The 27,747-nt window shown below is 34.8% G+C and overlaps 5 protein-coding genes across 7 annotated transcripts; 3 read left to right on the forward strand and 2 right to left on the reverse strand.

Annotated features, from left to right (window-relative positions):
- Positions 1–2,530: 2,530 nt before the first annotated feature.
- LOC106649976 lies at positions 2,531–11,533 on the forward strand. The gene is made up of 10 exons (XM_023459370.1): positions 2,531–2,601; positions 2,750–3,905; positions 3,965–4,277; positions 4,340–6,233; positions 6,490–6,535; positions 7,964–9,130; positions 9,201–9,498; positions 9,577–10,699; positions 10,788–10,912; positions 10,971–11,533. The coding sequence occupies exons 1-10, from the start codon at positions 2,565–2,567 to the stop codon at positions 11,325–11,327; spliced, it is 6,516 nt and encodes a 2,171-aa protein (XP_023315138.1). The 5' UTR covers positions 2,531–2,564; the 3' UTR covers positions 11,328–11,533.
- A 2,126-nt stretch (positions 11,534–13,659) lies between these two features.
- On the forward strand, positions 13,660–15,480 carry LOC106659615 (40S ribosomal protein S24). The gene is made up of 4 exons (XM_014382235.2): positions 13,660–13,769; positions 14,140–14,202; positions 14,275–14,598; positions 15,389–15,480. Exons 1-4 carry the CDS (start codon positions 13,767–13,769, stop codon positions 15,389–15,391), a joined length of 393 nt encoding a protein of 130 aa, XP_014237721.1. The 5' UTR covers positions 13,660–13,766; the 3' UTR covers positions 15,392–15,480.
- A 96-nt stretch (positions 15,481–15,576) lies between these two features.
- Positions 15,577–18,779, reverse strand: LOC106659607. 2 transcript variants are annotated; one of them, XM_014382222.2, is made up of 4 exons: positions 16,556–18,779; positions 16,380–16,472; positions 16,089–16,301; positions 15,577–15,997 (listed from the first exon to the last, which is right to left on the reverse strand). In XM_014382222.2, the coding sequence occupies exons 1-4, from the start codon at positions 16,623–16,625 to the stop codon at positions 15,642–15,644; spliced, it is 732 nt and encodes a 243-aa protein (XP_014237708.1). In that variant the 5' UTR covers positions 16,626–18,779; the 3' UTR covers positions 15,577–15,641. The 2 variants fall into 2 exon arrangements, with proteins under 2 accessions (XP_014237708.1, XP_023315144.1); XM_023459376.1 differs by having other exon boundaries at positions 16,089–16,472.
- Positions 18,780–20,762: 1,983 nt separating this feature from the next.
- On the reverse strand, positions 20,763–22,499 carry LOC106660532. Its single transcript, XM_014383524.1, has 3 exons — positions 22,256–22,499; positions 22,027–22,165; positions 20,763–21,951 (listed from the first exon to the last, which is right to left on the reverse strand). The coding sequence occupies exons 1-3, from the start codon at positions 22,458–22,460 to the stop codon at positions 20,829–20,831; spliced, it is 1,467 nt and encodes a 488-aa protein (XP_014239010.1). The 5' UTR covers positions 22,461–22,499; the 3' UTR covers positions 20,763–20,828.
- A 314-nt stretch (positions 22,500–22,813) lies between these two features.
- On the forward strand, positions 22,814–27,404 carry LOC106659321. 2 transcript variants are annotated; one of them, XM_014381812.2, is made up of 4 exons: positions 22,814–23,367; positions 23,452–24,730; positions 24,800–25,100; positions 25,262–27,404. In XM_014381812.2, the coding sequence occupies exons 1-4, from the start codon at positions 23,101–23,103 to the stop codon at positions 26,733–26,735; spliced, it is 3,321 nt and encodes a 1,106-aa protein (XP_014237298.1). In that variant the 5' UTR covers positions 22,814–23,100; the 3' UTR covers positions 26,736–27,404. The 2 variants fall into 2 exon arrangements, with proteins under 2 accessions (XP_014237298.1, XP_014237289.1); XM_014381803.2 differs by having other exon boundaries at positions 23,452–25,100.
- Positions 27,405–27,747: the final 343 nt, after the last annotated feature.

The following is a 27,747-nucleotide window of genomic DNA, read 5'->3' on the forward strand; positions in this document are numbered from 1 at the left end:
GACACGTTTATAGTAGATTGCGCGCAGAGGCCGTTTTATTTGCGCGCCGAGAAGCATGTATATGTATCTCTTGGTTTCTCTCCTTTGCGCGGCGTGCGCTGGGGGCCCCTGCGAGCAAGTATGCGCTTTAGGTCGAATCACGATCGGAGAAGTTGTCGGGCTCTCGCTCGGCGGTCGTTAGTTGGCTTTTCGCGATCGCCGCGACAAGAAGAAGAGAAACGCGCGGAGAGCACGCCGCGCTCTGTGCTCCATGCAACAGTTTGCTCGCGCTCTCCCTCCCCTTTCTTCGCTCGGTATTATTTACATACATACATATGTTGTACGGCAAATCAATGTGTTTCATTGAACGGGCGGGCTCGATTTTCCAATTTCATCTAGTGATTAGGACTCGCATGCGGTTGATAATGTCAATTGACGAGTGATCTAACACAGACGACTCGACACTGTTTTCCTATCCAGTAAGTTCAATAAATCGCCTATACATACACCCATACATGTACAGCTTACATATAGATGTTTATGTGGTTACGTGTGTATGCGGATATACGTGCAAAAGTTTTTAGTGCGCCGGCAACTACACTCACTTGTACTAGGTCGTCGCGCTTAACTACATACATACCTATCGTTATGAGTGTTTGTGCGTTTTTATATGTTTCTCTGTCGTTAGCTCGACGCTCCGTGAGTGCTGCGCATCTGTGTGTATTTTCGAAAGTTTATTTTCGACGGCCACTTCCCCAATAAAGACTGCTCTGTAAGTCGATTGGGAGAGTACTTTGGGGAAAAATCCATCGATAGTTCAAAGAAATAGTCTGCACACTCAGCGCACCAAGTGACATCTCGTCACGTATGGATAGTGCAGATACTTGTAACGAGACGGGTCAACGAGATGATAAGCGTATTCGCTAAACGATGCACCCCCCTGGGTCAGGCAGGCCAGTTTATATTTAGAAGACGCGCGTGAAAATTGTGTGCGCTCCGACACGAGATGCGTTCAACTTTTGTTTTGCGACTTGACGCGTCTCGTGATTCATGTGCGAATAAATCGTGCGCGCCGCAATTGGCTACGCAGTCGTGTGTGTGTGTACTACGCGCAGCATATGACATACATGGAACGTAATTATGCTGCTACAGCAGCAGAAGCAGCTTCGCTTTTATTATGTTTAACACGCGAACCACGTGCTCTCTTTTGTATACTTGATTGTTCGGACCTGCAAGAGCATTTGCAAGAGCACGCGAGATAATGCCTGACGCGCTACAGCCGCGTAGACGCTCGAGTTTTACGTATGCGCAGATATTTACGTATTAGTGAGTATTCAGTAATAGTCACTCGCTAATGAAAATAATAGACTCATTTTTCCGGAAACGATAAGATGAAAAAAATAATAGAAATTATCGTAGAACGTCATTGCTAGAACTGAGCGATGCTGAATTTGACCAAGGCGCAACGGACTCGAAGCGAAATTAGTTCCTCAACGCGTCTAATAGAATAATCGTCTTGTTTGGTTCATAGTATCACTCATACAATTCACGCATAAGCGCGACATTCGTTACACGCGCAGCCAAATCGCATTAAACTGCACAAACAAAGCCTGAAGTCTGCAACCAGATGACATTTTCATGAGATAAGTACGTCTTATCGTTTTGAGCGCGAAAACACATTGCGCCGAGAATCAAAATGCATAAACTCAATTTCCGAGCATGCCGAAGGATCGAACGCAAGAGGATGCTTATCACGCAAAACCGGAGTTTAAGAAATCGTTTCGCAGGAAATTCCATAAATTATGCATACGCGCGATCGACCGGCCATCCGACCGGCCGATGTTTGCACGCCCACGATCGATGGAAATAGATCTTGTTACGCGTATTTGCATTGCGGTACGAGACTCGAGACTCATTTCTCTTTTTCTTTTTCGAGCGTCAGGAAAACAGAAAGAAAAAATAGTCGCCCAAGTCTGAGCCTCGCCAAAGAGCCACATTATGGGATCTCGTTATCTCGCTATTAGCTTGCCACGTGCAGTACTTGTTCAATCATTCTGTCGAATGAATTTTTTTTAGTTACTTTTTTTTTATTCAAGAGCTGCTTATTCGAATGCTCGTGTCTTTTATATATATATATAAATAGAGCCGCGTGTATCGAGTCCCGATGTCAATAGCACCTGATTAGCTTGTGCCACGTTATTATTAGAATATCGCGCGCTTGCCTCGTGCCGCGCCAATACTTGGACCGAATTTGTTTGTTTATTTACTTTTTCGCGCTTTTGAGCGGTAAATATTTGCCGGCAAAGGTGGACACCTAGACTGTAAGTAATGACTATCGACAAAAGCAAATGTATACAAGCTTTATTAAGTAAACTGCGCGCGGCAACGACGGTACTGACCGTCGACAAAATTTACCAACAACGGTGCGTGTACATCGATTCGTAATGTTCATATAATAAGCTCTATTTTTACATTCAATTCAAATTTTCTTTTTATTTTTCGCTGTCTTTAAAGATTAAGTGTATTTTTCGTCTTTGCAACCTGTTTGACTGCAGTATGCCGCTCGAGCATCCGCAGCTGTTCAAATGTACATACGTGCTTATGGAATGAGCTCTCGCAGACGTAATATATTTTTATCGCGAGTGCGGAAAAAATTAATTCCTCTTGCAATTTAATTTTTTCTGATCACATCATCGAATCAAGCCACAATAAACTTATGATACCAAAAATTATATAAATAATATTAATGTTTTTATTTTTTAATTTTTAGACTCTAAATCCTGCAGACTGTCAATCGTGCTGCTAAACATGCCACTACTCATCCGCATATTCTTCATAAATCTCCTGCTCGTAGTCGTTTGTTCGGGGGTCTGCCGGTACAATGATCCAAACATCAACGAATATTTTCAAATTTTCTGCACAAAATCAAAGGGCCACGTCACCAAATTAGTCTGTACGAATCCAGAATCGCCGGAAACATGGTCGAACTTACCAAGGTTAAATGTGACTGGAGTCAAATTGAGTATGGATCGATGCCGTCTGCCAACCGATCTGCAGCTGGCCGATCTATTTCGCAGCATGCAACTCGGAGAAGTAGTGACATTTCAGTTGACCAACTCGTCGACTATCCCTACTAGAACGAATTTTCAAGACTTGATCATCGATACGATCGAATTGGAAAATTGCCCACTGGAGGATTTGCCGAGCGACCTGCTCCACGATACTCAACCTCGTTCTTTTTACCTCGTCAAGACTATGCTGCGTGCTGTGCCTCATAACTTCTTTTCGAATTCGAACACGATTTTTAAGGTTGAAATTGTCAATTCTCGATTGGAAAAGTTGAAAAGAGACGATTTCAAAGGTCTAATTAACGTGCATACGTTACTGCTCTTTGGCAACGTTATCGACGAAATAGAAGCTGGTACTTTCGATACTCTCCTTAATCTGAAAAGTCTTGATCTTTCTCGAAATAGATTGAAGACCCTACCAGGTGGTCTCTTTCAAAATATCCCAGCTCTCGAGATTATCAATATCGGTGCGAATCAATTTGATGAATTGCCTGGCGATTTGTTTAGGAAAAATGATAGTCGGCTACGAAAGTTTCGAATGAGCTTAAATGAAGGAACACTTAAATCTCTACCGGCGGGCCTATTCAGAGATTTAAGGCATATCCAGCAAGTCGAGGCATTATCCAACAGGTTTGAATCAATACCAGCTGATGTTTTCTCCGATTCGACTATGCAATCGCTCAATATCAGTGAAAATCACCTTACCGAACTACCAGCGACATTATTTAGTGGGAATTACCAATTGAAAGAGGTATGGATTATGGCAAATAATTTAACTGCTTTGCCGGATGGTTTGTTTGATGATACAATCTTGGAAGTCTTGCAACTGAGTAACAATCTACTGACCAACATTACCAGGTAAAATTAATATTAATCAATACATCGATGTCGTATTAATCGCTTCATTTGTTTCACAGTGGTGCTATGAGAGGTTTGAGTGCTTTGAAAAGACTTTATTTATCATCGAATCGTCTAAGATACATCGATCCTAACATTTGCAATGAATATCAGAATCATCTCGAACAAGTTGAGGTGGTCGATGTGTCGCGCAATCAATTAACTTTGGAGCGTATGACCGGCACGGCCTTGGATTACGTCTTTCAAAATTGTATCTCGATCAGGGAACTCTATGCTAGTAACAATAATGTGCCCAGATTGTTTCACGAGTGGCTGACAAATACTAATTTACAACGAATCGATTTCGAGGGAAATAACATCACTCATTTATCAGTAAGTCTTATGATAAAAGTAGTATATCAAAGCGTTTGTTAAAAATGTTAATTTTTTTTCAGACACAGGATCTAAATTTATTGAATCACGAAGCGTGGTTGAATCTAAAACGCAATCCAATTAAAAGTATTGAGTTGGATGATATCGAAGAAGTGGCTACAGATTATGTCAAAAATAACCATAAACCTAAATCTATAGTGATTGAAGTTTCACAGTATCCATTGAATTGTGATTGTCGCGTTTTAGAGTTTGTACGTTACTCCAAGGGGTTGCTCAATAGAGCAGCACGAAAATTTGTTAGCTTCAATCAAATAGAAGAAATCAAATGTTCGAGCCCGCCTCATTTAGCGAATATATCGTTATTGAACATCGATATGAACGAACTAAAGTGTCCATACGAACCGGAGATCAGATACGATGTTTGTGGCGATATTTGCACTTGTTGGGATTATCCAAACAGAAATGCTTACGCTGTAAACTGTTCTTCAAAAAAGATCGAAGAAATTCCGTTTGGCATTAACCACGTAAAGGGCAAGCTCATCACGTGTGCGAGTCCACCTCGTTTAGCGAATATATCATTATCAAATATCGATCCAAACAACTTTATGTGTCCATTTCAACCCGAGATCAGATTCGATGTTTGTAAAGATTTTTGCTCTTGTTGGCACTATCCAAACAAAAATGCTATCGTCATAGACTGTTCTTCGAAAAATTTGGAGGAATTTCCATTCGGCATTAATTACGTGAAAGACAAGGACATCGAGCTGAATCTTAGCCATAACAAATTCAATCAAGTTGATAAATCCTCATTCACTCGCCTTCTTCCGTCTAATGTTGTTTCGATCGACATGTCGTCCAATAACATTTCTCGTTTCGATATTGACTTCAGCAATGTAAAAAATATTAAGCTGCTTAAACTTCATCGAAACAACTTGACTCATTTGAGCTCAAACGTTTTATTAAAATTACAAAATCAGTCATTAAAGAATATAACTCTGCACGAAAATCCCTGGGCATGTAATTGTGATACGCTAGAATTTCTCGAATATATACAAACAAATTTTATTGAATTCCACCTGCAGGAAGTCAGATGTGCTTCCACTGGACTAAACTTTACATCTTTGACTGCTAACAATCTTTGCGCCAATCATGTAAATTTAATCATAGGAGGAAGCCTCAGCATGGCAATTCTGGGAGTCATTTTTGGATACTCAATAGCATTGTACTTCAAATACAATAAGGAGATAAAAATTTGGTTGTACTCGAAACGGTTCTTTCGATGGTTCATTACAGAAGACGATCTGGATAAGGATAGGAAGTACGACGTATTCATCAGTTTTGCGAATGAAGACCACATGTTTGTCGCGACTGAACTAGTACCCAGACTAGAAAGCGGTGCTAACCCTTATAAGCTGTGTTTGCATTACCGCGATTGGCGTTGTGGCGAATTAATACAAAAACAAATCGTCGAATCAGTCGAAGAGTCGCGAAGAACTATAATAGTTTTGTCAACGAACTTCATAAATAGTCAATGGAGTAAAGAGGAATTTCGAACTGCTCATTTTTTTGATATGCTAGAAAAGAGAATTCGTCTCATAATTATAATATACGGTACTATTAAAATAGAAGAGATTACTGATACTACAATTAAAGCCTATCTCTCGACCAATACCTATATAAAATGGGGTGACCCATGGTTTTGGGAAAAACTATACTATGCTCTGCCCCATAAAGACGAATTACCAGGACAATCTGGAACGAACTCAAAAATTAATGAATTGGTGCTGCAGTCAATAATGGAACATAAGAACTTCGCGGCCGTTAATAATAAAGATTCTCCGGTTAAGAATTTGGATACTTCGGTAGCTGTCGACACGGATTCTACGGCAACAGATGCAAAGAAGTTGCTCGACGCTCCGGACTCCGATTACGAGGCTAGATCAACGACAACAATTTGTTAAGACTGAGGTGAGCAAAAAAACATTGAAAAACATTTACTTGCGCCTGCAATAATGACACTAGACACGCAGCTACGAAGGTGGATCAGTATGTTTCTTCGCGTCGCATGATCTTGCTATTCGTTTCATGCGCGTCCCCTCCGCCATCGCGTTATATTCATTGATCATTATGGCATTTTTAGTGCGCGAGTTCGTGCCGGCCACGTCGCTGTCTGTTCCTTTTTCTTTCATATTCAATTTCTCTTTCTTTGCAGCATCTTTCGGTGGCGTTGCAAAAATTGCAAATAACGCGTGTCGCAAGTACTTTTTAGTATAGAAAAAAAACAAAAGAAAAGTTACAAATAAGCGATATGAGTGAGTGATTATTAAACAACATAAACTGGAAATCCCTGTGTGTTGGGTTATTTTGGTTTGTGTTGTGCATAAATTGTTTGCTCACATTTATATCACATACATACATACATGCATATGTGTGTATATACATAGATATAGATGTATGTGTAGTGAATGCATACCTACATATATGTTAATGTATGTCAGCTACCATCGGGCTATGAAGTTGTCCTGACGAAATTTAATCAATCACATATTTTATTCGTTTAAAGTGAGTAAATTTTTTGAGTTAATGATTGTATTCTTTGAGTCCTATGCATAATGATTCATGCGCAGTCGATCTGCGGTAGACTGATAATAACCGTGATGATTCGTAACGCGCCAATTTTTATAACTTTATCGTTGATAAATTGTAGCAGCAAAACTCATTGTTATTTGTAATTGAGCCTTGTTCGCCATTCTTCGATCAAAAGCTCGCGGGCGAAAAATTACATTTAAGTTGAAAAATTGAAGTATTCGCTTTATTATTGTTGTTATTATTATTATTATTATTGTTAATTATTATAATTATTATTATTATAATTTCTTTTTTTTTTTAAATGACAACTTTATAAATTCATAACGAGTATATACACTCTGGGAATCTTAAGTAGTAATCGAAAAAAGACAAAATTATTGTTAAGAAATATTTATTAGAAATCAAAAAAAATAAAAATGTTGGCTAAGTATATAAACAATTTTAAACGGCTCGAAGAACCGGCATTAATTAACTGACAGAAACTGAGAACAAAATAAGACGTAAAAGTAAATACGATTAACAATTATCGTTTAGCAGTGTTCATTATCTAATCGGAAAATAAATACATGCGAGATATTTTTTATTCGACGGAGAGAGAGAGAGAGAGAGAGTGAGAGAGAACACGCACACCGGCATGTAAGAGTGTGTAGTCTTTACGATGTAAGAAGTAGGCATGTAGCTCCGAATCGTGAGAGCACAAAAAGCGAGGGTATAAATATATATATATTCGGCCTTGTACATCTCGAAAAAGCTTGTTTATAGGCGTCCTTCATTGATCCAAAATATAACAGATCCGAGAGTCTGGCGAAAAATTTGCCTCAGATAATGGAACGACCGCTCGAAAATTTTTTATAAATGAAATTAGAACATCGAAAAGTAGCCAAAAAATTCGAGTTGAATAATTTGAATGTGTAATCACGAGCGCTCGTTATCGAAATAGCGTCGCGTTGACGGAGGCCTTGTCGAGTCAATGACATCGCTTGTACGATGCCCAGATGTGCAGATCTTTTTCCTTGTCTCGCGTTCGGCACTTTATTCCATCTGCTTGTGCACAATTCTCACGAGTTTCTATTTTTGATTCGCAGGTGGATCCTGTGATGCACCACGATGTCAAGCCAACATCATAGACATCATTTCTTCATTTTTTCCCTGTGGAGTGTCGTTCTCGTCGCATGCTTTACCAGTGGCGTCGATGGATTCTGCAAGGAAACAGTAGAGACTACCGACTTCAAAGTTTCTTGCGAAAAAAAGTACAGTAACCAGTTCTCCCTCATAGTCGACTGTTTGAACAATGATCCCGCAGCGTGGCAACGATTGACCAAAAATCAATGGAATATCACTCACACCAAATTATTTTTACGCGGTTGCTACATACCAGAATCCCTGAATATATACGACCTCGCTAACTCCATGGGGATTGAAAATGTGATCATACTCATTTTAAAAGACGTTAAATCGGTGCTACATAGTAGCATGTTTAAAAATCTGCCAACTCCTAGGATAGAGTTGACCGACAGTGACTTTACCAAATTGCCAAGTGATTTGTTGTACTACTCGAAACCTCAGCATTTTCTCATCACACAGACGCAGCTCAAAGAGGTGCCTCGCAACTTTTTTATTCTAAATCCTGAAATACAGGTCGTTGAGATTTCAGAAAATTTTCAATTAACTCGGTTGAAGAAGCAGGACTTCATAGGATTGGAAAATGCCACGGATTTGCTGCTGTGGAGCAATAACATCGAGACTATTGAACCAGGCACATTCGACCATATGATAAACCTTCAAACGCTTGAACTGATGAATAATTCATTAAGAATTTTACCCCCTGGTATGCTCAAATATGCTGTAAATCTACAGGTTCTTAATCTCAGCATTAATAAAATTGATGAACTGGAGGCCGACCTGTTGCACTCAGCTAATAAAACGATGCAACGATTTCGTATGAATCACAATGAAGGAGCTCTTACGTCTATACCTGAAGGTTTTTTTCAGAATTTAACAAAACTTTGGTATGTCGAAATGGTGGGGAGTGGATTGACTAGTATACCTGCAAGTTCGTTTGAAAATACCTATGGCTTACAGTCGCTCAATATCAGTAATAATAGCATAGGTGAACTGTCAGATGGTCTGTTCAAACGTAATAACGCCTTGGTTGAATTGTGGGTTGCCAAAAATAACTTGACTACCTTACCTGATGGTTTGTTTAGCGATTCAAATCTAGAGCGAATTTACTTGGATGACAATTACTTGACTGAACTAACCGAGTGAGTAAAAAATATTAATTAACCATGGAATTCAATCAAACAATTCTTAATTTTGATTTTGTTTTATTAGGGGTATGCTGATGGGATTGGAAAATTTAAAGGTATTAGACGTTTCCAACAACTTCCTCAAGTTTATTTACTATGATGCTTACAAACTATTGAAAAAAATCGAATATATAGACGTGTCATATAATCAACTTACATTGGAATCGACGCGTTATGACGGCATTTCTGTACTGTTTAACTTGGTGCATCTAAAAAGTCTTGATGCAAAGTATAATAACATTACTCAAGTGTTTGATCATTGGACACAGCTGTCACATCTCGAAAACGTAGATCTCGAAGGAAATCTAATTCAAAAAATTACGGTATTTATTTATAGTCAATAGTAATATAAATACAATACGCGTTGAAAAAATTGATTCATAATAATATTTTTACTTTAGGAGAGAAATTTGAGATTTTTGAATAACAGGACTACTTTGAATTTAAGAAAAAATCAGATTACCACAATCGACATAAGCGGGTTAAATACTGAAAACTACAGAGGATCAAAAGTTTACGCAACTGAAAATCCGCTTGTTTGTGACTGTCATCTTCTTGAATTGATAAAATACACACAGAAGAATCTTACCCAAGATATTTATGATTACGTAAATTTTGTAGCCATAGATACCGTAAAATGCACGTCTCCAGCCCATCTGAAAGGTAAAACCTTAAAAGAGGTGCATTGGCCTGATTTGAGATGTGAGATAAAATTGGAGAACAGTGTTTGCAATGGCACTTGTACTTGCTGGGAATATTCTGGAAGACAAGTTGTAGCTGTAGATTGTACATCAAGGAGTTTTCATACTTTTCCTGAAACAATCAAAAATCTGGAAGGAAAATTCATTGAAGTTTATATGACTTACAACAGTCTCACGGAAATACCTCCTGTCAATCTTCTGCCTCAAAATATCTCAGTACTTGATTTATCTTTCAATAATATTTCTATTTTAAGTGAAGAAATTTTCATGATCGACAGTTTGCAACAGCTCAAATTGCATAATAATAGGTTGACTCGTTTAGATAATAATGTACTTTCGCGATTGCAAGATCATAAAAGTTTAACAAGCCTCTCTCTTCATAGCAATCCTTGGCTGTGTGATTGTAATACAAGAGACTTTTTAAGTTTTGTGCAAAAAAATTTAGTTCAACTGGAGCTTCATGGCATTAGCTGTGCCGAAACAGGAGAAAATTTTTCAACGGTAACTGCTAATGAGATATGTTCCAATGCATCAACTATCACCTTGACAGTTTGTGCAGTAGTCGTCGTATTTGCCGTTTTGGCTGCTTGGATTACCGCCATGTGTATCAAATACAAAAAACATGTAAAAATCTGGTTGTATTCGAAACAGTTATGCCTTAGATTTGTCACAGAAGAAGAGTTGGATAAAGATAAACAATACGATGCTTTTATCAGTTACTCTCACTTGGATGAGGATTTCGTTTTGAAGGACCTAGTACCTGAACTCGAAAGTGGCTCCAAACCGTACCAGCTGTGCTTACACTACAGAGATTGGGTTATTGGTGAGTAGAAATTAAAACAAAAAATAATAATAATAATGAAATTGTAATAATCTGAGAAATATAAATGACCAAATATTTTATTTTCAAGGTGAATGGATTCCAGCTCAAATAGCACATTCTGTCGAAGAGTCACGTAGAACAATTATTGTGCTATCTCCAAATTTTTTGGAAAGTGTGTGGGGAAAAATCGAATTTCAAACAGCTCATCGCCAGGTAAAAATTTTACACTCATTTTTTATCAATAAAAAAATTATCTCGTTAATTTTTTTAGGCATTAAATGAAGGCAGAGCACGAGTAATTGTCATTTTATATGGAGACGTGGGAAATATACAAAATCTCGATCCTGACTTGAAAGCTTATTTATCAATGAACACTTACATCAAGTGGGGAGATCCTTGGTTTTGGGATAGATTGAGATATGCTTTACCTCATAGACGCGAACTTTCTAGAACTCTGAAGCGTACATCTAATGCTCAAATCATTGGTAATTATTTATCGACTCTTCAAGAAAGTGATAACGCCGCAAATTCAAATTCAGAGTCTGATAGCAAGTGCGTGGAAGTGGCGCCAATTCAAGAAGCAGAAACACTTTTAAATGTAAGACACAAAGATGCCCTAATGGCATGAAGGTGAATTTGAAATTTTTTAAATTTGACTAATAACGTTAAAATCTAAAAAGCTTTATGTAAAGTGAAAATTGTCTGAATGGCTTAATCAAGCCAAAATATACTGCTACGAACAAAATTAACAAAGTAAGATTTTACTTTAAATGAAACAGTGCCGTATTTCTGCATTTTTTTGTTAATAGATATTACAACAAAGCTAAAATTTTGATGTAAGAATAAATGTTATTTCATTGTTTTAATTTTGTAAATTGTGGTTACTTCTAAGTGTAAATATAATTTATTAACAAAATGAAATTAAAAACAGAACGTCGATGTGAATGAATTTCAAAGAAAATTATGAATAGATTGTGTGCTCATTTATCATAATTTTTTACAGATAATTTATGGTTGAAAAACTATATTTATATTTTTACTATAAAAATATAAATCTATTTTCAAGTATAAAAATGTATTATAAAATGTAATCAGATGAATGTAAGAATGTGATTTTTAATGGGTCAATGAAAATGAAGATCATCAAGACATTGTAGCTACAAGCGAATTTCAACTTGTACTGAGATTAAAAAAAAAATGTGCTTAAGACTAAAAATAAGTTTTACTGACAATAAATTGTAAATATATAAAAATGTAAATAGTTTAAGTAAGAAATAGTGATCAAATAAATGTGGAGATTTTATAAAAGATAATTCCGATTGTTAAAAGGAACAAGATGATACTGTGATACAGTAGAAAATCTTTGCGTTTTTATAATGTACTAAGTCAGCTCTATAAGTTTTTTGCATTTGTTTTAAGAGACTTAGAGAATTATTGCAGACAGATGAGTGTAATGTCTAACTAATTCAAGAAATACTTGTGTATAAAATGAAGGTGGTTTTTTCACCTATTTTTATTGAAATAAATGTATTTTTTTCAAGCTTTATGCAGAAATATTTTATTTTCAAGGTGAATGAATTCCATCTCAAATTCTATTAATAATCTAAATTGAACTTTTAAAGTTAAGTTTAAATTAGAGTTGTCTGATTTACAATGATGACTTCCCACTGCTTTTCACAAACTTTTTACAAATGCATAGAATATTTTATTTATGCTAAATAACAATGGATGTTATCTAAGCTTTTTAAAACATTTTCATACTTTCAAACATTTTAAATTACGATAAAAAATATTTATTTCAGGAAAATGTAATTATTATGTACAAGTTTTCTCGGTTACATGTCTAATGTATTTGCACCATTGAAGACTTTAATAACAGTTGTACTTACAATGAAAAAACTTTTCTTTTGCAAAGGTTACTGGAAGGAAAAACATTTTGACTTGCATAACTAAAAGACCTAACTTTTCCATGCTTGCAATCTATTCAAGCTCGTTGCCTCGGCGAACAATCTATGAGACAGATAGTGGCAGGCCATCTAATGGCAAAGTGCTTCCTCCTGATTTTAAATATTAAAGCTAATGAAAATTTAGCTCATATTTAGGAATCAAAATTATAACAAACCGTATTATTTTATTAGTCAATAAACTCTCACAAACAAAAACCTAATTTTCAAAACTATATAAAATCGTAACTTTTTAATGCCTCCATGAACCCTTCAATAAGTTTTTGATGTTTCATACAACACACAAAACCTTTAATAAAAGCCAAACCGCATCTAAATACGTGCCTTCATTCAAAAGTTATAAATTCCATACGCTAAAAACAAAAAAATGTAATTTCTTGAATAAGTTTTTGACGCTTCTTGCGATTTACAAATCCTTCAAAACAAATCATACCGCGTCTAAATACGATAATACGTGCCTACATTTCAAAGTTACACTGGTTTCAAACCACCGGACGTACAACCACATACATATAGACATTTTTTGGAAATTCAACGTAGCTTCCAAGTATGTGAACCAAATTGTTCTACAACTTCATTTTGACGCTTATCACAAAGCTTCCTCTATGAGAAAACAAAATATTTTGTATCATTAGCGAATAATTTAAAAGATGATGAATACACCTTTTAATTGCATTATTTTACGTTAAAAATAATTTTTGCAATGTCTATTCGACTAAATGAGATACTTAAATTACGTTTGTTTCAAATTTTTTGGCAATATATTTTTACTAATAATACCTGAATTCATCTTATTTTGAATTTTTTAAAAACCTGAATCATATTTTATATACAAAGTAAAATTTTCATCGTTTTAAGATTGTTTTTTTAAATAAATATCAAGTTAAAAATTTACAGCAGATTTTGTTCAATTTTTCATTGAGAAGTTTGAAAAATGCGCCATTCATCAGTTGCGCTAACGAGCATTATAAGTTACCAAATTCACTGCGTTCGCTTCAGCATGTGAAGCGAACATAGCCTAGATTTCTTTCTTCGTGTGCTCTCCAGCCGCATGTTGAGTTCTCTTAAACTTCTCTACTCACTGTAGTAAAACTAAAATCAAAATGGTATGTAGCGTTAATCCAATAAACTTTCAACAATCCTCTGCAAAATGGAGCAACGTTTATTCGACATAACCAATTTAAACATTCAATTTTGTTTAACTGAAAATATTTTCTTTTTATTCAATAACTTCTCTATGAAAATATGTACTGGTTAAAAGTGATTTCACATGTTGCCGCTAATTCAACGCAGGATTTAATTTAATTGTTTTTAAAAAGTGGTTCTTGAAATGTCAAAGCCTTAGAATTATGTTTACTAAGTTGTTGAATGTTGACTCCAGTTCATACTATAATTTAAGGAAATTATTAACTTATCAAATATATCCCTCTAGTGAACATAACCTCTAATGTAATACAATTGTATATATTTTCACAGGCCGAGTGCACAATTAGAACTCGCAAGTTCATGACCAACAGACTGCTCTGCCGCAAGCAGATGGTAAGTTTGAGCTTTATTTATATCAATTTGATTCATATCATTCTTACAATTGATATTTATATGATTATGTAGGTTGTCGATGTCCTCCATGCAGGACAACCTTCAGTGAGAAAAACTGAAATCCGCGAGAAACTCGCGAAGATGTATAAGGTGACACCCGACGTGGTGTTTGTATTTGGTTTTGCCACAAACTTCGGTGGTGGCAAATCCACAGGATTTGCTCTCGTCTATGATACCTTAGACTATGCCAAGAAATTCGAGCCTAAATACAGGCTACAGCGACATGGTCTGTATGAGAAACAGAAGCAGACCAGAAAGCAGAGGAAGGAAAGGAAGAATAGGATGAAGAAGGTCAGAGGAACCAAAAAGAGCAAAGTAGGAGCTGCTTCAAAGAAGGTACATCATATTTGTAATATTTCTCTATTGCACCTAAACTTGATTATGCATCTCTTTTGGTTATGGTCTTATTTTATTAAATTATTATTAATGGATTTTATATAGTTATCATTTTCATTTAAATAATTCTTTTACTTATAACTTGAACGCAAATCTTAGTATAAATGTCTAATGCACAAAATATATTTGAAGTTCAAATGAATGTCATGATACATGATTGCCTAGGTCTTATTTCTATATAAGTTACGCTTTTCTATCAATATTTCTAGGGAAAGAAGTAATATTCTCTATCTATCTACATTCATTCTTCTTTCAACAAAGGATGGTCATCTTCATTTGTGTTGATTCGTCATCAGCATGTCACTTTTTATTTCACTTTTATATTTAAATTCATAGTGCTTGATACAACTACGATATTTCTTCATTTAGTTTGTTAAATGATTTAGTGTATTCATTATCCATTATATTCTTTAAGGTTTTAATTTCAAAAATATTAATGTAAATTGGTGTTGGTAAATGTCATTATAATTTTAATATGGCTTGAATTTATATAATTTTTAATTACCATAAATCCATCAATCCATTTATTTCAAAAATCATCATTGTTACTGTATTATTTGTCTTCGATAGTGCAAAATTAATTTTTTTTTTTCTAATTATTGTGAATGGTAATGGTTTTAGGTATTTCATTATGTTCATCACATTCTTCATGCTTATCTATCTGAAAACTTCACATTTCCAAAATTTAAAAAATAAATTTGTATTAATTTAATAAATTCTTTTATTTCAGTAAATCCTACTCTCAGATTGAGACATGAAGCTGGTGAATTACGCACGTATTTGTATTATTATCTTTTAATAAATTTCATGTCTTAACGACAACATTTAAATGTACTTATTAAAACCCTTTCACACTTGAACATTTTTTTAGCAAATAGTTATTCTTTAATTTACGAATTACCAAATTACGAGAACTTGAATTTTGAACTCTTAATTTAAAATGTTAATAAAATATAAGATGCCTAAATTATTTATTATTGTGCTTATTCGGAAGTTGTGACTTGAGTTGATGTGTTCGCAACTATTACATTATCATTTGCAATGTCATTACGTTCATTCGTCTCTGTATCGATCTCTTTGATCGTTGAAGTTACCATCTCTTTGGTGGCAATTTCAAGTGATGTAGAAGAATGACTTGTTGCGTAAGAATTGACTTCTACAGGTTTTCTCGTTGAAATACCCCACAAAGTCATATCATCGTCGCTTATTAGATCGTCCCAATTAATCCATTCTTCGAGATTTTTGCGTGACGATTCCTCTCCTGGCTCGAACTTGCGGATCAGATACCAATTGCCGAGGCGAAAGCCCCAATCTTTGCTCGGGTCAAATTTTACGTTGGCTGATAAGAGATAATGAGAATGAGTACAAGAGGCCGCAAACTTTAGTTCATGGATTTTATACTCTTATTTCATACTATACATAATACTCACAAAGATCAATAGATATACTTCCTGGGCGCATCATTTTCATCATGCGCTCCACCATATCGTTGGCCATTCCTGATTTTAGTGGATTTGAATTCAGATCCAATCCCATGCCCATCACGCCTGCTCCAGAATTCATCGAATCCTTGATGAGCATTTTACCTCTCATGTTTTTAAACAAATCTCGAACGCCATCGCCGATTGGTAAGTTTCGGTTTTCTAAATTTTTGATAAATCCAGAATTACTCACTGCTCTAATCCAAAAGGGCGAATTAACGTTCGGACGTAGAATCAAACCTGTGTGTGGAAAGTCTGGAGTAGGGCTGCAATGGAAGACGTTGAAAGAAAACGCGAGCAATAGAAACGCTAGCCGAAACATCTTGACGACGACTGGCAGGTATGCATTCGTTATTTTTTAAATTTGCTACCTAATTGTATCGCATGTTACAACGTATGCACTGAATCAGTCTTACGTGATATTTTTTTGAAGTAATGATGTCTTGGAAAATCAGCTAAATTCCTAGCACGTGCGATGTTCTGCATCGAATTTGGAGTCGTTCAAAATTTATTGCCCAATAAAGCGACACACATCCTTAAATTAAATTGACTATGAATTTCAAAGGATTCGATGAAGTTGAAACTGCATCGATGAGGATTTTCGAAACCTTAAAATATAGTTGTGTTATGAGAAGTATTTGTCTATCTATAAAAAAGCTTCTCATTGAATCGACGAACAAAAAGCAAGTTGCACATTAAATAATCGATTCATCAATTACGAAGTTTGAAAAATTTGACACTTATTGGTCACACATATATTTAAAAGTACTGGCCTGACACTGTCTGTCTCATAGACTGTTCGCCGAGGCAACGAGCTTGAATAGATTGCCAGCATGGAAAAGTAAGGTCTTTGGGTTACGCAAATCGAAATGTTTTTTGTAACATTAATCTACAATGAAAAAATGTAGAAGATGTGCAAAGGCCACGGTAAATCCGAAGACAAGAAACAGCACCATTGGCGAAATTGAATGAAAATAATGGCAAGCATTTAGCGTAGGTGAGTTGGCGCGGTTTGTCGATTTTCCACCTCTTATACATCATAAGCTATGCTATCAGCCTCTTTAAATAGCTTTTGTCTCTCATCTTTGTGAGGCTGTTCACCCACTGCCGTGATCAGGCGTGAGCCGCTGTAATAGACGTTGTACGTCATTTTTGTATGACTATATACAATACACATGAAGGCACAGCGCTGTCTACCGAATACATAGGTGTAAGTGCCAAGGATTCCACCACCGACATCGTTCGTTTCTCACATCTTGCCAGCTCAATCGATAGCCTCTGGCATTATTTTCCCGATAAAATTCGACGTTACGTCCATATTTGGGCTGATAGCAGTATAGAGCTCAAGTGACATCTACTACGCTGCGTTTTATCTCGGCAAAGTGCTCGGACTTCGGATTCGACCTGCCGGTGTGCGTATCCTGCCTCGCGGGGGGAGCAAATATATTTCCCTGAAGATAAAACGCGCATCTATATAGTGGTCCGAGGTAGTTGGATGGATTTGTTCATCTTCTCAGTCGACGCGCTCTCCATCATGTATATATCGCACTTATAGCATGTACTTTCACGGGTAGCTGTCCGACAAATATATGAGCTCCGCGCGAACGCCACGCCGTTGTAGCAATGCAGACTGCTCCATTGGCTTTCCAAGTCGCACAAAATGGACTCTTCCATCGCGTCTCTTATTCGGAGCGTTCCGTATGATTTAAATACCTTTTAGAATAACTGGAAAGTCAAAGATGGACCGTTAAATCTTAACGTTGTACTGATATCATTAGCCTAGCCCATACTTCCATATTTTTCTCAACATGTTGGAGTCTTTAAAAACTTTATTCAAGTCCAATTCTCATAATTCCTTCATACGTACTCCGAACGTTACTCCAGTAAAATTGCTATAATTACTACAAATTAATCCTATCCTTGACTGGATTTAATCCAAGCATAATGTCATCGTCATAGTCAAGTTTCAAATACTTCTCAGTATATAAAAATCAAAGATTTAATTAATTTCTAAATTAAATTCAATTCGATATATTTGCCAAAAGTTATGATTAAGCCCCAACGAAAAATTATTTATGGACCTTGAAATCATCATAGAGAATTGAATTAATTTTTGAAACTTTTCATCCTTCTCGATGCTCCGTAAATGTTCTGCGTGAGAAGTGGTTCATAAAGCCACTCCTGCAGACTTACACCAATAAAATTTCATGATGTATGCATGTGTAAAAATTGAAGGCCTCTTAATGAAGATTCTGCAGCATAGCCAAGCATAAGGGAGTTGATTTAGTTTCCTTTTGAGGTAAGCCAAGAGTCCATAAGTGAATTTAAAGAAATTCCAACAACGTGCGTGACAGTTATAAAATTCGCTAGTTCACTCCGCCATGTTGAGAGTGAGAAAACAACTCGACTTGAGTCTGTGAGCTCAGAAAGTAATAAAGTTCATTAGGCAGTCTGTCAGGCCCGTTGTCCAACGAGCGACTTGCACACTCCACGCGCAAGTACGTCAATATTATTCCAATAGTCCGATAAGGCCAATATATTCCGTGAAAACTGAAATTGGTCTCGTTAGTATTGGATTCAGTAAGATGCGAATTCAGTCTTTCTCGATGTTTCATTGACACGAAGCGCAGGCCCTCGTCACACAATTGAGAACTAAACGATACCCATGCGCCCCCTGGTGGATCGGTGGGGAATTGAGGCAGATGAGTAAATTTTAAAAAATAACATGTAAAAATGGGAAAAACTGTAAATAAAAAATGCTAGCGATAACAATGTTGATGTTTATCATTCTTAAAACGAAGATCAGACCCTCACATAATATTAGAAACAATAAAATTCTTGAAAAGTTTGATCTGCGTGTCTTAAATAGTAAAATGAATGTAGCAAAATTTCGCGGGAGTTGCCGCCGCCACCGCAAGTTGATTGATATTTGCGATTCTTTTGTTTTTTATTTATCCATTATTCTGCTACGTTGTGTTCATGCTCATCGTATCATAAATATATTATTGATATATAAGCTAAAGATGAGTAATATAGAATTAGAAATAAGTGTTGAAGATATTTATACGATATTAGGGGATTCAAAGCGGCCTATAGTCGAAGGTATAGCCGTTTTATTGGCCGATCACATTTTATTGTGCGGTTGCACGTTACGTGATACTAATAAAGCTTCTATATTATCATACGTCTTGTCATCGTCAAAGATTAATGATGATCCTTATAAAGTGGAAATTGAGGTATTGATTGATTCGAATAAAAAAACTATAAAATGTGATTGTGATTGTGTCGCTGGCGAGAGCGGCAAATGTAAACATACTTTTGCGACTCTTTTATTCGTAAATAGGTAAGTCTAAATTTTTAATCAAAGATAAAAACATATATTTATTGTTATTTAAAATTTCACAGACAAGGGATCTTCAATTTAGAACAAATTAGCTGCACCGATACCCCACAGAAATGGGGTAAAGTGAAAAAAAATTTAAGTCTTCCATATCAAAATGTCATACCGATCGACAAATATTGTCATTTTGAAAAAGCCGATGCATACGTTGATTATGGCATGGTCGACGAAGAAACAAATAATTTATTTTTCCACAAACTCATTGATAGTGAGTGAAAGTCAAAAAAATCTTTAATAAATAATATAAATAATAAATATAATAATTTTGAATAAAACTATATTTGTTTATTTATAAATTGACGTTCCAGGTAATCCTGATAGTGAAGCTGCCATTCATTTTTCTCGACAAAGGAGAACAAAAAAAAATGTTAAAACGATACCATACAGTCAAGAGTACATTCTCAACTTATCTCTAGTTCATAGTTTGCTGCAGAGGGATGAAAATTTAAAATTTGAATCAGTAGATGTATGTAATAATTATAGTAATTTCTATGAAAAACATGTGCAAATTTCCCACTGCGAGTCAGTTGAGTTATTTATGAAGACTTTGGGCCAAATGAATGATTTATGGAAAAAGGCACGAAAATTAAGAATTACCGGCAGCATATGCTATGAGATTTATACTTACAGTGATAATAAAAAAGCTGATTGGAAGAAGAAATACAAAAATGTATTTTTATCTGATTTTGAAGGAAACGCAAGTACAAATCATGGTATAATCAATGAAGATAATGCGTTAAAAAAATATGAGCAGGTTTTTAAAGTAAAAATAGAAAAAACTGGACTCCTAGTACGCCCATCCTGCGCATGGATGGGATACAGTGCTGATGGTGTGGTCTGGACTTCTAAAGTTTTAATTGAAGTAAAGTGTCCTGTCGATGGAAAAGATAAGACAATTTCAGAAATTTTATCCAAGTTATCTTATCTTGAACTTGTCAATGGAGTGTACATATTCAAAGAAAAACACAAGTATTATGCTCAAGTTCAACTTGGAATGATGCTTCTTGGATTTGAAAAATGTCACTTCATCATCTATTCTTCTTTTGATGATTCTTTTGTTGTTTTTGAAGTTTCTTACAATTCAAAATTTTCTGAAAATATGTTTAATGTTTTAAAATGTACTTATTTTAATCATATTTTACCATGTATACAAGAAAACCAAAAAACGAATTAGTTATAAATATTTTATAAAATATTTATTGAAAGCGTATATACATAGATGTGTTTATATTATGTTAAGTATTATTGTTTGCCAAAGTAAATAAAAAAGATTTATTAACAATCATTGATTAGTATTGAGCTCTGAATTTATCTTCACTTAAAATTGGTGAGCATAAGTTACTATAGGCACAAATCACTTTTGTTATTATGTTAATATAAGGCACAATTTCTGTTGATAGGGGACCTTGCATAATAACAAATTCTCGTATACGTTTTATTCTCCTTTCAACGTGTACCCTTGCAGATGAAATATCAGCTCCTGAAGTAGCTTCATTGGCAGAAAATTTTTTTTTCTTTCTTAAAAAGGGTGGCCTGATTATTTTAATACCAAATTCAGCACATTCTCTCTCGATCAAGAATCCTCTGTCAATCATTATTTGATCTACACCTCTAATCATTCTATCTAATAAGTGAGATCTTTTGAAAATGGCCTTGTCTGATACTCGACCACCATACGCCTTGCTGACATATGATATCATACCTGATGGAGTTACACCAAGCATAATTTTCACTGTATGTCTTCCTTTGTAATTAGAGTAAGTGGGAATTCTGCATTTCAGACATTTGGATTGTCTGATTGGTATTTCTAAGCAATCCAGTACAATCCTAGTTCCTTTATATTTATCAAAACACTTTGGCATATTATTTAGAATTTCTTCTTTACTCGGCCATCTCAATAAACACTTCAACACCAAGGCGAGTTCTTTTAGAGTGTTTATAAAACATTTTTTTGCCATAACATGACTGATTCCGAATAGAACACCCAGTGCATTGTATGGTAGATTTTGTTTTAGTTTTACAAATGTTAGTAAAATACAATCTCTTAGGGAAAGAATTATAATGCGTTTTTTTTTACCAATTTTCCTTAATTCACTTATGCACTCCTCTAATGTGAGTAAAATCTTGAATGACAGTACACCAGTAAATATTTTAAGATTTTCTTCACTGTTAAACGCATCAGTCAACTTGAACGTTGAGCCAGACAAATCAGTTTGAGTACTTTTAACAATCACATCACAGGTTGCTTGAACACCACTATCTTTATGAGTTATATCTTCTATTAGTTCTGCGTCATAAGCTACACCATTGTCAGAGTCTATTAAATTAATATGAGGAACATCACTTTCTAAGAGCTGAACATTAGAATCTTGTACATTCTCGTTGACTGCTTGGTTTTCTTCATCCAGCTTTCTAGATATTAATTATAGTTGATTCATTATATATCATTTTTAGTTAAAGATTAAAATGACAGCAAATCAAACTTACATTTTTTTTAGATTTCTTTTTTCTATTCTTTCCTTTCTTTTTTTTGGCAAATTAGGATCTCTGGTAATTGTTGTTATCAAAGAAACAGGAACATTTAGAGAGGGAACTGCTTCTGGTTTAAGCTGCTTTTTACCTGGTACTAGAAAAATAATTATGCAAATGTTAATTAGATATTAGTTAATTAGATAAGCATTTAATGATTGATCTTCAAAAAGGAGTTGATACAAACCTGGTAAAAAATCTTCAGGTAAAAAGTGATGATTACATATACGAGCATGCACTGATAAATTTTTTACTTTCAGAGCCAGTAGCCACTTATTAAAAACTGAACGATCTTTTGGTGGTTTATGGAAACTAATACAGTCTTCGTGTGCCTTTTTTTTTTTTTTACATCCCTGTACACTGCAATACACTGGTCTTTTAAGTTTATCCATGTCAAATATGAAAAAATTTAGTGAATCTTGGCAATGTCAACAAACGAACGGCAAATGCTCAGCAGACGCCAGTAGGGTGCTACTTATGCTGTTTTCGAAACTGCTGTCAGTCGTGACTTTTAATTTATGTTATTTTAAAAATGTGACAATTTTTCAAGAATGTTATTGTTTCTAAAATTATGTGAGGGTCTGATCTTCGTTTTAAGAATGATAAACATCAACATTGTTATCGCTGGCATTTTTTATTCAGAGTTTTTCCCATTTTTACATGTTATTTTTTAAAATTTACTCATCTGCCTCAATTCCCCACCGATCCACCAGGGGGCGCATGGGTATCGTTTAGTTCTCAATATTCGAGCCAGACATGGTCGTGGGGAGAGAGTCAGTCTCTGCATAGTCTCAGTGTATAGTTACTTATATTACTTGTAGGGTATTCTGCGAATATACGGCGGACTCTTCGACCTAGCAGTTAGTCAGGCTACGCTGCGCAGCTAGCTTGGTGTGTCTGCGTTATCAAAGCGCATAACCTTTAAGTTTGCAAATAAACTGCGCACGCCGAGGGACATTATTGTTGTTGTTTTGTGATATTGTTGTTGCTGCATGCCGAGTGCAGAGGTACATAACGTATAAAACCCAAATAATGGATCAAGTGGGTCGTGCAAATCTGATGAGCGCTGAAAGTGCGCCCAACTTCGTCTCGACTACGGACTTTAACGATGATATTGTTATTAAACAAGAACCTCAGGACCCTATTCCTGATGGCCCGTTTCTTAACGTTGCCCTTCACGAGAATGAAGGAGTTATGGATTATTCCGAAATGGACGAAGAAGAATTACCTCCGGAAAAACATTATCAAGAAGTTGATGAGAGCATTTTGTGTCGAGCTGTTTCACCACCTGCTTACAATGTAAATCTCACTTCACGATTAAAACTTTCATTTTTATATAATTTAACTTTTTTATCAATACTTTTAATATTTCTAACTTTTTAGGAGGATGAATTAATGGCACTGTATAAGAATAAATACAACTTGAAAAATGTCTACGTTAAGCTTGAAAAATGTGATCGAATTTGGGAAACATTGAAAATCATCAAAAGGTGTAAAGGATCTGATACAAGTGTCAGAAGTTCAATTCATAGTGAAAGTTCAATGCTCTCATCAATACCTTCATCTGATGAAATTGCAGTATATGAAAGAAAAAAAGGTAGAAAAATGAATAATTCAGTTCCTGATTTTAGATACACACAGAAAGGACATACAAAATTGTTTCATTGTGTAACATGTGACAAAAACTTTCAAAGTCCAGAATTACTGCATGATCATGCACAAAAGATGCATGGAGTATATGTGGTTCCCAAAAGAAGATATGATCTTAACCCAAGAGAATCTGGATTACAAGAAAATAAAACTCAAGTCAATGAAAATGAGGAAGAGGAAGATAATGTTATGAAACTTGGACTAGGTTTACGCAAAGTAACTGCCGCAAATGTGCTACCATCTAGCACATCAAACAGTAATTTAAAAAAAATTAAAGAAACCTCTAATGATAAAGTAATTTCTCGTGGCAAACCAAGAATTAAATGTGTACTATGCAAAAGAATAACTACTGACATTTTGAATCACATGAAAGGCTATCATAAAGTTGGATGTCTTAGTTCAATAATAGCCCAGTGCGAAACTTTAGATGACACTCCTGTTGAAGAAACACCAACTGAAATACAAACTGAAACTCAAAGTATAAATCCAAATTCTAGTACATCACAACCCATTAAAAAAAGGAAGCGAAATTTTACTAATTGGACAGTGCAAAAGAAAAAGCGAGGTTTAGAAAACCGCTTTACACAGTTAAACAACTTTGACCGTTTTAAACCCAAATTAACGATGTCTAGAACTTTCAACAATACTAATTTGTTAAGGAATACATTGAAAACATCATTGACGTGTAATGTCTGTCATGGAGTTTATAAAACCAGGAAAACTCTCAACTATCATAAATCTTTACATAGAAAACGCGGTGAAACTCCTGAAAGTTTTGATCCATCAAGATGTCGATTTTTAAATTCACCATTACGTAAAGCAAAAACTTCCGAACCCAGTACCTTATTGGTATCAAACAACATTTTTAAACCTAAAGTTAAAATTGATCAAAACAAAACCAATGATGTAAATCTAATTGAAAATGATACGCAAAATACTGTCTGTGTATGTGGAAGGACTTTCAGAAACAGTCATACATTGCGGATGCATAAAGTCACTTGTAAAAGTAGTGGTAATGATTCTGATTTAGCCAATGGAATAAATATTAAAATAAAAAAAAATAAACATGATTCTTATGTAGTTGTGCCAAGTTCGTCTTCAACGCCAGTGGATGAAATTCTTAAGGAATCTAGAACTTCAAAAGATAGCGATGCATCATCAAATGATTCAGGAATGGCTTCAGTGGAAGAATATCAAAAGTCTAAATCCCAAAAAGTTATAGTTATGAAACAGACAGAAGATGACGAAGAAATTGATATTGAAGACGTTGAGGTCGATTCAAATTATAGTAATTTAACTGACAGTAAAGAATCAAATTCTAAAACTTTAGGAGGTAAAATTGAGGATAATTCTTCTGTACCAACTTTGAGCAATTTGTGCAAGTAAGTATTTATTTTAAAATGATTCACAAGTTAATGTTTCAAATTTTTATAACATTACAAAAAAAATCACTTTCTCTCTTAAAATACATTCTAATCCTTATGATAATCACATTATATTTGAAAAAAATTACCTATTTAATAAAACATTTTTTCTTTTTCAGGAAAATTCTGTCTTCTGAAAAAGGAGTGGAACATGATTTAGCTTATTTGAGAAGCATAATTAAAAGCATTTGCCCATGCGGTAAAAAATTCAAAAATTTCAAATATTTTAATATTCACGTAAAAAAGTTCCATCCTCTTTTGCCAAAATGTGGTTATTGCGATACTAATTTTGATAAAATTGAAAAATACATTTATCATAGGTGTATAGTGATGCAAGGGAAACCATTTATTGAACCGATCATACAAACTGTATGTTTAAAATGTGAAGCATCTGTTGATATTGAAGAACCATTTGATAAACACATGAAAACCCATTCTAATGATCCAATTTATTTTTGTTTTAAATGTGAATTAACATTTGAAAATATAAATGAAAGAAAGTTGCATTTTGACAAGGAGCATGGATTTGCTTTATGTCGGATTTGTCATAAACTTTTACATATTGATTACTTATCAAGTCATGAGGCTTATCATGATGGGATGGGGTATCCTTGTCACATTTGTAAAAAAACTTTTTCAGAAAAAGCATTGCTCCAAAAGCATAATAAACACAGCCATGACCCCAGTGTACAACAGGTTGTACAATGTGTATTTTGTCAGAAAAGCTTAAATTTGAGATATCTCAAGAAACACTTGGGCTATCACTTACACTCTGAAATGTGTAAAAAATGCAACAAGTGTTATAAAATGTACGATAGAAAAGATATAGATGAAAATGCTCTGCAACAAAGTATTGAATGTCAATCAATAGAATGTAATAATAGTGACCAGGCACCAGTGCAAATTAAACAAGAAAATTCGGAAGATATTATTAAAATAAGAATCAATGAAACTACAGTTTCTGAGAACAAAAGTGAAAATAACATCACGGAAAATATTAGTAAATCAACTTCCGATGCAAGTTTAGTTTCTGAACTTCAGGCACCAGATACTTCTGAGAATAAAAATGGTAAATCGACTGTTTTCGAAAGCGTTGCGTCCAAAATAATTGAGAAAGATAAATTAGAAGATGATCATCGTGGATTGAATGTCACTGAGTCTTTAAACCCGCAAAAAGTTTGCATAGATTCATTAGGAAATTCTTGTAAATCGACCATCAATGAGCCTGCATATGCTATGGATATAGATCAGAAACATACGAACGAAAATGTTTTTAAAGTACCAGAAGTCACAGATTCAATCAACACTGATTTTAATGTTCCTATGGATATCAACCAAGAGCAATCAGAGGAAGACTTTTGTCAACCTCTTGATGTCGAGTCTGTAGTTTCAGGAAATATGATGCAAAATCATTTTGAACTAGTGAGTTGTGGATCTGTTAACGAAACCGATATGGATGCTGAAGCTGTCGTTTTGGATAATTTATTGGATGAATTTGTCGACGCTGATTTTGATCATTCAATTAACAATTCTGTAAATGCTTCTATTGAAAATATTCACATCGAAAATGTTCGTGGTTTGAATAATCAGTAATTTATTGTAAACAGTTTTCTTTGTAATTCAAAATTTAATTTTCTAATTTGTTCACGATCTTCGGTAATTATTTTTAGAATGATAATTGATAATTTATATAGTAATAGAGTAGCAACAAGTTTCATCGTAAGTTATTATTTAATTGATAATAATGTCACGCTTATGTTTGAAATCTTAAACGTTGTTTATGCTAAATTAGAATTTACCCAGGTGTAAATAAGTTTGAATTTGAGAATACCTTTTTTTTGTAGATATAAGCCATACATCACGTATATTCATGACTTTGTAATTATTATAATGACGTTGTTTCGAAATGCTGGCTAGTTAATGAGATATTCAATTGACAATGTACGACATGAGTATAACTTGAAAATATAAGGATGTTTATATGTAAATAAGTAGGTAGGGGTACGTATTATTGAAAAGAAAAAAAAAGAAAAATGAAAAAAAATCCAAACTAATGAAGTCGTAATTGTATTTACAATTCAATTCACGTGAGTTAATAAATCCTCGTGCGTATAATGCAAATCCCTTTTAATTGGACTTGCAAATCATGAATAAATGAAAAAATTGGTTTGAAAATTGAAAGTTTGAACTTGCAAGTTTGAAACTTGATTAATACATTGTACATAAAATAGTACGTTTTTAATAAAAATCATGAAACTCAAAGTTTACTCATTTTAGTTTTTATATTCTATGAAAATTGCTATCTCATGGCAAATTATTATATCTTAAAGTTCCTAATGCCGACGTAGAAGAAATAGATGTTTCAGATAAAAAATTAACGGCAAACTTGGTGCGTCAGTGCGCCGTCAGATGTCACTCGATAGGCCATCGGAAACCCCTGCGGGCGGCTCGACGATCTGTACGGGGCGGTTCTCATCGGAGCAAGTTTTCGCACAAGCTTGTGTGCGTGTGTCGGTGTTTGCGCGCGCAGAGAGGGGAAACGGCTATACTCGTACACAGTTCACACACACACACACACACACACACACACACACACACACACAGA

This window comes from Trichogramma pretiosum, unplaced genomic scaffold (assembly GCF_000599845.2).
Source record: "Trichogramma pretiosum strain Unisexual culture from Peru unplaced genomic scaffold, Tpre_2.0 scaffold57, whole genome shotgun sequence".
In the NCBI taxonomy this organism is placed as follows: domain Eukaryota; kingdom Metazoa; phylum Arthropoda; class Insecta; order Hymenoptera; family Trichogrammatidae; genus Trichogramma; species Trichogramma pretiosum.